Source organism: Cynocephalus volans, chromosome 1 (genome assembly GCF_027409185.1).
Source record: "Cynocephalus volans isolate mCynVol1 chromosome 1, mCynVol1.pri, whole genome shotgun sequence".
Lineage (NCBI taxonomy): Eukaryota > Metazoa > Chordata > Mammalia > Dermoptera > Cynocephalidae > Cynocephalus > Cynocephalus volans.
In genome coordinates, this window is record NC_084460.1 from 100,464,256 (window position 1) to 100,474,299 (window position 10,044).

The window sequence follows — 10,044 nt, forward strand, 5'->3', positions numbered from 1 at the left end:
GGACAGTAAGTTAAAAATAATGTTTTAATTTATTTATTATGTGCCTGGCTTCCAACACAGACTGTAAACTTCTCTTTTCTATCCCTGAGCATCTAACACAGTGACTTATTCATATTAGATGTTTAATAAGGTCTGTTCAGTAGAATAAGCAAAAGGATCAATATTGGCTCAATTACTCACTTTGTTTAAATAGGTACAGCCTAAATTATAAATTTTTGCTTTTAGAGTGAACTTCCAAGGTAAATAGTTCATGTCTTTCTTTTTAGTGGAATCAGAAAATAAATTTCTTTGTAAAAGCTGAATTACCTCCTTTGTTTGGTTTTGTGGCTTGAGCATTACTGTTTACCAAAGGTAATGAAGGTAGCTAAAGAACAATGGAAAAAGGGCAGATGCAAATATTTGGAGTGCTGATTAAAGGAAATGCATCCTTATGTTCATTGTATAGGGCCTGTAAGTTATTGAAATAAAATTGTCCTTGGAGGGTGACAGGTCTTACCTACCGAGTAGAAGCTGAAATACTAAGAGATAATGAGTTCCAAATGAGTTAAGGAAGAAAAATAGAGTTATCTAAACATTGAGTTTTAGGTCATACATACAGTTAGAGGTAAGATGACAAGAAAGTGATGAAATAGAAGTAAAAACAAGAAACCAATCACATGAGTGTGAAAAAAGCAGTCAACTCCATCACCATCTTCTCCAAATTCTGTAAGACACTAAGGATTGTGTTAACCCTTGTCTGATTTCTGTCTCCCTTTTGAATTATTAGCAGAAAAATTTTAAGTGCAGAAATATAATTTTCTTTGTAAACCATCAAGCACTGTACAGTGGAAGGGGAGTCTTTTCTGAATATCCAAAAAGATACTCTGTTACTCAGGGAACTTCTCTTGAAAAACGATGTAGTTAGGTGGACTGAGAAGTCTTGACAGTGACTGCATAGAACACGGTAAACAGTGTTTACGCTCTACATTGCTGTGTTTTGTATTCAATCATAGTAGAAACATACCCATCACTTTTGTTCATTTCTTGGGCAATACCTCAGCAAGATGATCTGTATTTAAAAAAAAAAAAAAGTTATGTTATGATTATTTTCTTAGTCACCTAAGGCTGCCTAAGAGAAAATACCGTAGACTAGGTGGCTTAAACAACAAACGTTTATATCTCATAGTTTTGGAGGCTGGAAAGTCCAAGATCAGTGTGCCAGCATGGCTGGGTTCTGGTTAGTACCCTTTCTTGGCTTGCAGATGGTGGCTTTCTTGCTGCATCCTCACATGGGGGAAAGAGGAAGCTGTGGTTTCTCTTGCTCTTCTTATAAAGGCACTAATTCCATCATGGGGGCTTCATCCTCCTGACCTCATCTAAACTTAATTACCTTCCAAAGCCCCCACTTTCTAGTACCATCTCAATGGGGAGTTGGGGCTTCAACACATGAATTTAGGAGGAATGCATTCAGTACATAACAATGGTTCATTTTTTGTTTAATGCAAAAATCCCACCTGCCACTCTGTAAACAGATGAATCAACACAGATATCCTAACTTTGCAATGCATACCTCGTGAGGACTGGCATGATATTCCAACAGTGTCTTCCGAATTTAGCTAGTCATTTAAAGAGCTGTCAAATCTACATCACACATTATATTCTCTTAAAAGAGAATAGAGAACTGATGCTTATATCAATGTAAGTCCTGCCATTCTCACAGGGAAGAAAAACACTACCAAATTATATCAATTATCTATTGCTTCATTGAAAATCATCCCCAAATTTAGTGGACTTAGTGGTTTAAAACAATATTTATTTTGTTCATAATTTTTCTATATGGCCATTTAAGCTTTACCAGCTTAAGTGGTGGTTCATCTGGGCTGGGCTGAGCTGGGTATCTCTCTCTTTTTTTTTTTTCCTGTCTGCAGCCAATGCTTCTGCTGCCAAGTTATCTGGGAGCTAGCCCAGTAAAGGTAGGCCTTAGCTAACCAGCTCTTCTGCTCCATGTGTTTCCCTTCTTCCATCAGGCTAATCCAAGTATTGTTCACATAGTGGTTTGGCAGAGTTCCAGAGAGAGAGAGAGACAGAGACAGAGACAGAGAGAGAAGCAGCGTGCTGAATCTTTTGAGGCACAGGCTCACTACATATGCCACAATCTATTGGTCAAAGCAAATATTAAGGCCAAATCAGATTCAAAAAGTAGAGAAATAGATTCCACCTCTTGATGGTATGAGCTTCAAAGTCCTATTTTAAAGGGCCCTGCATACAGGGAGGGGAATGATTACAGTCATTTTTGCAAACAATCTATTGCACATGTCTTTCTGCCTCAGTTGTCTGGAGAATGAGTTTATGGCTTGACAATATCAATAATGGTCTTAAATCTCATTCTCCTTTTGCTAGCATGCTAAATAAATTCAAATTTAACTGAAAGGATATTTGTACTATAAATAGTTTATCCATGTATTTTGTGAATTCTCATGGACATAGTATGCAAGTCAAATAATCTTTTCTAGTGTCGATATGAATACAGTAATTCACTGTTAACTATGGAGTACATTTAGTATAATCCCTAAAAGAATTAGTAACAATTGTAAGCAATTGAGCCGGCCTTTTCTCTTCACATTCAGCACATATGCTCAGTCAGTTTTGAAAGATATGATTTATTATTTAGTGTGATTTCATTTAGGAGTTTCTCCACATGGGGTTGAGAATATATGTTAATTCAGACTTAGACAATGGCTGACAACTTGTGCCCGTTTATGAATATAAAAAGAACATTTGAAAGAAAGTCATCATTTCCATCATTAATTTGCTAATTCACACACACAGAAATGACTCATGAAGATTTTAGGTGCCTTTGTTTCAAAATTCATTTTTTTCATTTTTCTTTTGCCTTAGTTGAGTGGGAAAGATTTGTCAGTTGAGTAAAGATATTTCATCTCCTTCACTGATGCTGCTGGGAGTTATTAATTAGGTTTCTGAGTTTGGCACTGCTCTTTCCTGGTCACCGTGGTGTGTCATTGAAACAGACCCATTAAAATGACTGATGTGTGTTGTAATTTCATTAGCATCATCAATAATGTATTACACTTTCCTTTTACTAGTCTCTTTGTGTTGTGTGTGGGTCAGGATGACTGAATGAATTAAATTTATAAGATCCAAATTGTTACAGATGAGGGAAGATAGGTACGAGGGTGGAATTAATGTTATTTTAAACATAATAACTACTAAAATGTTTTCAATTAAATAATATTTTAATTAGGTCTGCTGTCTCTACATGACATACTAAGATACATGTTGTATGTATGCAAATAGTTTAGTGATTTATTGAATTAGAGCTATGCTAACACAGTCCATTCTTTCTGCAGAGAAACTTTTCTGAATTGGACTAAAGCAGGCGTATCTAAGAACAGGAATGACACTCTAAGGGATATAAGACCTCGTGGCTGTAAAAGACAGTCTCTTGACATGGAAACTCCTTAAGTGTATTTTCTCACTTTCTTTCCACCCTGTGTTCCTGCCAGACATGTGCCTTTGGTCAATCCCTAGTCTGCCTTAATCTGAAAAATAATGGTCCATAATTGGGAAGGAGAGACACACTTGGGCACTCTAATATATAGTATATATGGAAATCTTTTAACTCCATTTGACTAAGGTTCAATTCTGGTGACATTACACGGGAATACAGAGAGCTCTTAGCTTAAAAGAAACTTTCATCGGAAACAGTGATCTAATTAAAATATTTCAAAGGCAAGAACCATTTGCATATTAAAATGGCACAGTAGTAGTTTTGTTCCCCAGAGATGATTCTGGGGTATTTAAAGTTAATGGTTGAATATGTACGAAAGTTCTCAGAACTATGAAACATATGGGAATACATGTAATGAAATAAGAAAACATAGTCTGGGGTTTGTTTTAGTCTTCCACTCAAATATGAAAAGTAAAATAATACAATGTTACTTTCTCAGAAAATGCTCCAAATACAGAATTTATTTCATGTAAGCAGGTAGCTAAATGGCTTTTAGTACACAAAAGAGAAGTTGGAAAATATGAGCTACTTCTGAAAATCAGTAGGAGAAATGATAATTCTAATGAAAATTTAAAGAAGATATTTCAGTTACCCCCAATTTTTTTTTTTAAAGAAAGTACAATCTATCAAGGTGAAAAATGTATTTTTACTGTTATAATAAAGATCAACTAACTTAAGCTATATCAGCAGCTGTCGAAAATGAAGGTTTTCTCTTCAATTATGAAGAATCCTAGTCACTTATATTCAACTAGAATCTTAGTATCTGCAGTTTTATGCTGATTTGTATCTAACTTGGGTAGAAGTGGAAAAGAGTGTTTATCTTCCATAATAGCTGGCCACAAGCCTACTGCTTGAATCATGTGGCATATGGAAAATGTGTTTAGCTCTTTGTAGGATTTCGCTAACCAAAAAAAGATACATTTCTATTCACCTGGCTTGTTTACAGCCATGAAAGCATGTTACTGTATTGCTTACCAGTTAAGAAAAGCAAGTGTTGGTGTGCTCCAGACTCCACTGCACTGGCCTTCAAGAAATGTATATTAGGCCCGAGCCTGTGGCGCACTTGGTAGAGTGCTGCGCTGGGACGCTCCCGCCGCGGGTTCGGATCCTATATAGGACTGACCGGTGCACTCACTGGCTGAGTGCCAGTCACGAAAAAAAAAAAAAAAAAAAGAAATGTATATTGCTTTCCAGTTTAAAAAAGTAATAATAATTATTGTATTTTTTATGCTTTAGACCTGGTCATGCTTTTCAGTTTGTATTTTTATTCTTCCACATTATCTCTCTTCTAAATATTTTACAGTAATTGTGGCTGAAATTTTATATAAGTATATTAGAGAATGGCCATGTTTAAATGAATTGCCATCAAGGGATTAATCCTGTAACCTTTATGAGCATGTTTTATTAATATCATCCTATCATTAAATTGAATATTAATAATATTTAACATTTAATAAGCATAGAATCTGTATGTAGGAATGTACTTCGTGCCAGTGGGTTTTAAAAATGTGGAAGTCGCTATCACAGCCTGAGAACCATTAAGCACATTCTGCATAATATAATAATAGCAGTGATACAACTCATTGAAAGGGTAATTCCTGATAACAATTATTATAACATTTTTGTTTGTCAGCATGCTGAGCAATATGTCCTTATGGAATGGAAGTATTTGATAGAGCTTTTGAAGATATCTATTGCCTTCTTAGATTCTGTAAATATATTTGACACGAAATGATTTATAATTAAACATGAAACTGATAAAGTGAAGGGAGAGAATTCAAAACTATAAAATATTATGAAAGATTATTATATTTTTTATTAATTTAGTTCTTAATGGTAAAGCAGTATAAGTTGTCTGCAAAGGAGTACTTTTTAAATGATTGAAAAATTAAAATATATTTTAATCTGTTCTTATCTTCAAGGTACATTGAATATTAAACCATATTTTTCTTAATCATATGTATATACTTATATATATATAAACATGTGTATGTTTGTATATATGAGTATTTACTTGTTTTTTTACGTGGTTGACTATGGATTTAAATGTGTTTGATAGGTATCCTAGCATTCAAGACCCACTCATTTTCTTAAATGGCAATTAAGAAAGCTTGTGTTAGTAAGAAAAAACTAACTTTTGTTTAGGTTCTCTCATGCAGAAAATAAGTGAGATTATTCAGGCAGTTTTGGAAAATTCCATAGTTGGTTCAAGTTTCCACTTGATTATTTGATTTCTTTAATTTTCCCCATCTACTGATATCTCATTTTTATGAAATAAAACTAATATTTAAGGAAACTTTCAAAAGGTGTTTCACGAATGCTCACTATTTTGTTTGTCACTTTGATATCATCAAAACATCTTTAAAACTTCTATTTGTAAAAATACATGTATATATATGTATATGTATACACAAATATGATTGCTTATATGATTACTTTTGCATGGTTGTATGGCTTCTTCTGAAAATCTCTTTAATTTTATGAATACTGTGGTAATAGCAGAAGAGAAATCTCTAAGGAGTGTTCTATTTCTGGTAGTACAACAAGTCTGACATTGCCTGGTGCTGGATAATGAATCAATTTCATATTTATTAAACATGTACTTTATTCCCAGATTGACATGTTTTTCATCTGGAACAAAGACCTGAAACAGTTGTATGTATGGACATAGACTGTGCATTTCCCTGGCCAGGTGACCAGACAAGGGCCAAGCAAGCAGACGTGGTGATAAGGCATGGACTGTGAATTTTCCTGGTCAGCTGACCAAAACAAGGTCCAAGCAAGCAATTGTCCTAGATGCCACAGGCAGTTTTACCTGCCATTTCTGTGCTACTACGGGCTACAAAGCTGCTATGCCCTACATGGGCTCATGCTAGAGCATTGCTCATGACCCAGTTGCCACTGCACTTTGGAGGTATTTTCTCCTCATATCCAGGGAATATTATATTTCTTAATAGAAAGTTTAAACCAGAATTCAAGAATATTAAGAATGTAAAGAGTATCTTTCTTGTACTGCTCTATTTAATTAATACAATGCCAAGTTTAATCATAGGCACAAAGATCAAGGTTGTGGATTATTAGGGATAATTCCCACTCAAATGATCTGCTTTGAAAAAAATCATTAAAATAATCTCTGAGTTTAAGAATCTTCTGTCCTCACTGCCACCCACCATGTACTCATTGTCAACTGAAATTTGTCTCCAAATATACAAAATCTGTTGTTCTTAAATTAGTTAGGGTTTAAAAGGCAAAATAAACTGAACTGATATAAATGCCAACATTATTGAGGGTTTACTAAATTCCCAGAACTGAATTAAGCCTGATAAAAGTCTAAGTAAATTAAATCATCGTGACTGAGACCTCCTATGTTCACAGAACTGAATTAGACTTATTAAATAAGTAACATATTCTTTACTTTGAAATGTTAAACAATGAGCTCATAACATATGTTTGAAAATATTGATCAGAGTACCACCATAGGAAAGAAAAGACACTGAAAAGATGGAGAAGTGAATATCAGAAGCCAGTTGGATATATGAGGAAAAGAGATGACTTGCAGGTTTCTGGCGTAAGTGATTAGGTAGATTTCACGCCTATTGACAGCTACAGAGTGGGAAATTCCAGAGAGGATGGGGCAGCGAAGAAGTGGTGAGACAGGAAACAGTGATCTAGAACTCTATAAAGTTAAGGTTAACGCTAGGGAAAATTGCAAATTAATTAACATTTTTGCTATGGCCCTCACTCCATCTTCTCAAACTATCATTGTGTAACATATTGTTACTTTTCATCTAGACTAAGTGCTCTTCTGTTCTTTAAGCTTTATATTAAAATGAAAGTGATCATTCCAAAATAAAATCTAATCATTTTCTCTCTTACTTAGAACTTTTCATTGATTTCCTATTGCCCATAAGAACAAGTTTGACCTCCTTACCTTGGTGTGCCAGGTCCTGAGTGATATGACTATGCCTTGCTCTCCCATCTCTTCTCCCACACTCTGGCACTACACTCTGGCCATACTGAGACACTGAACTGATTGCATGAGAACACCATGCTGTATTATAATTTCATGTCTTTGCATATGCTGTTCCTTCTGCATAGAATGTGGTCTTCACCTCTTCTAGCTTCTTTCCTTTCCTGAACTTTTGTAACTCCTATCAGCCTTCAAGATGCAGTTCAAATATTTGCCATTATGAATCTTTTTCTGACCTTTCCCAGTAGTGATGCTTCATCTGTTATCATTAGAACTTGCGTCTCTACTATGACAATTAGACAAATGCATTTCAATTATTTAAATATCTGCCTCTCTTATTAGAGCATGAGACTTTAAGTATTTCAGCCAGTTTGGGTTAGGAATAAGCCAAGGACACAATCTTGAAATCTACAGAAATCAGATTTTTGCCAAAAATGCATCTCTTTCTATCAATGAATAAAGGTGACTGCATTAGACTTTCCAGACCAAATTCCTCCTTGTCAGCAATTTGGCTAAATTACAGGGCACCATCTTGTTTCACACTCCACACTTGTAAGAAGATGGTATTCTAGATGTCAAGCATATACAAAAGCAGACAGAATAGTATAATTAATCCTATTATCTGGTTTCAATAATTATTAACTAATGGTCAATCTTGTTCCATTTATAATGTCTGTAGCTCCACTCTCCTTTCTTCCCTCCAAATATACCACTCAACAAACTAGGTATAGAAGGAACGAACCTCAAAACAACAAAGGTCATACACGACAAACTCAAAGAATGATACCACCACACCGAATGGACAAAAATTGGAGGCTTTTCCTCTGAGATATGGAACAAGACAGGGTGCCCACTTTCCCCACTTTTACTCAGCTTAGTACTGGAAGTTCTAGCCAGCACAGTAAGGCAAGAGAAAGCAATGAAGGGCATCCATATTTGAAAGGAGGAAGCAAAACTGCCCTTATTTGCAGAGGACATGATCATATACATAGATAACCCTAAAGACTCCACCAAAAAATTACTAGAATAGATGTATTCAGTAAAGTAGCAGGATACAAAATCAACACAGAAAAATCAATAGCATTTCACTACTTCTCATATTTTAAACAGTTTGAATAAAGATCTAGCAAGATCTATACTTTGTGACTGGTTGATATGTTTCTTTTAGTCCAGAGCAGTGTTTCTCAATCGGGGGCAATTTTCCTTTAAGGGATATTTTGTCAATGTCTGGAGACATGTTTTATTTTTACAACTAAAGGAAGGTTGTGGAGGCCATGGTACTGCAGAACATCTTACAGTGCACAGGACAGCCACCACAATAAAGATTTATCTGGCCCAAAATATCAACAGGGCAAGGTTAAGAAATCCCAGTCTCTACATTTTTCCCTTACTTATTTTTTATTGCATTTTTTTTGTTGTTGAATAAACTGGGTGATTTGTTCTATAGAGTTTCTCACAATCTATATTTTGTTGATTACACACCATGATATTATTTAACATATTTCTCTGTTCCTTGACCTTGTCTTCATACTTATTAGCAATTAGATCTAGAAGCTTCATCAGATTCAGATTCAATGTTTTGAGCAAGACTACTTTATTCTATTTCATAAATGGTAAGCATTTCCATCAGGAGGTACATAATGTATGATTCTCTCCCTTTCATCAACATGGGAAACTATTGGTGATCAATGTCTATATCCATTAATTCATTAGGGACTGAAAAATGAAGATATTGCATTTTTATAATTTTTTTTTCATTTATAGCAAACATCACTGCTTCTTGGAAGTAGTCATTACAGTGTTTGATACAAAAATGGCATTGTTTCCATTAAATATTTGTTACAGTGTTCGATATGAAAATGGCATTTACACATTCCATACATATATATATATATATATATATTTTTTTTTTTTTTTTTTTTTTTTTTTTCAGAAATATCCTGTACCACCTGGATGAGAAGACAAGCCGATTTTCAATCATTGTGGAGGCCTGGGAGCACGGCAAGCCACTTGCATCAAATGAGACCCTTCAAGAAGCCTTGTCAGAGGTGCTGAACAGCATTAATTCAGCTCAGGTTTACTTCAAAGCAGGACTTGATGTTTTCGAGAGTGTCTTGGTTGGAAAGAACTGAGAAAACTCTCAGCATTTTAAAAGTTTGTTTACAATTCCACAAGCAAAAGCTCTAATCTAACCAGATTTTCTGACATTAAAGACTTCTTCCCCCAATGGCTTTTCAACAAGCTAAAACTATTACATCGTATTTTTTTAATGTACATATAAAACAGCATTTTGCACATTAGTATTTTTCTTATATCTGCATTTCTAAATATGTAAAAGCAAGTCATTGAAATAATACTTAAAATTTATCTATTAAAAAGAAATCTGCTGTATTTTTATATATATAAACTATTTGGGGAAAATAGTTCCAAGAAGTTCTGGACAATCTTTGCTCCCATGGACAGAACACATAGGAACACAAGTTATTCCCTCTAACAGAGCTATTAATGACCTAGTTTCTGTAATAGAAGTGGAGAGTTGATTTGATTTCAGATTAACTTCACTATT

At 34.6% G+C, this 10,044-nt stretch overlaps 1 protein-coding gene across 1 annotated transcript in view; it reads left to right on the plus strand.

The window, feature by feature from the left end:
• The window catches only part of NAALADL2 (N-acetylated alpha-linked acidic dipeptidase like 2), a 757,732-nt gene extending 748,122 nt beyond the window's left edge, over window positions 1-9,610 (plus strand). The window contains exon 14 of the mRNA XM_063104553.1: window positions 9,412-9,610. Within this exon, the coding sequence (XP_062960623.1) occupies window positions 9,412-9,610 (199 nt within the window). The remainder of the gene's footprint in view (window positions 1-9,411) is intronic.
• The last annotated feature ends 434 nt before the right edge of the window (window positions 9,611-10,044 follow it).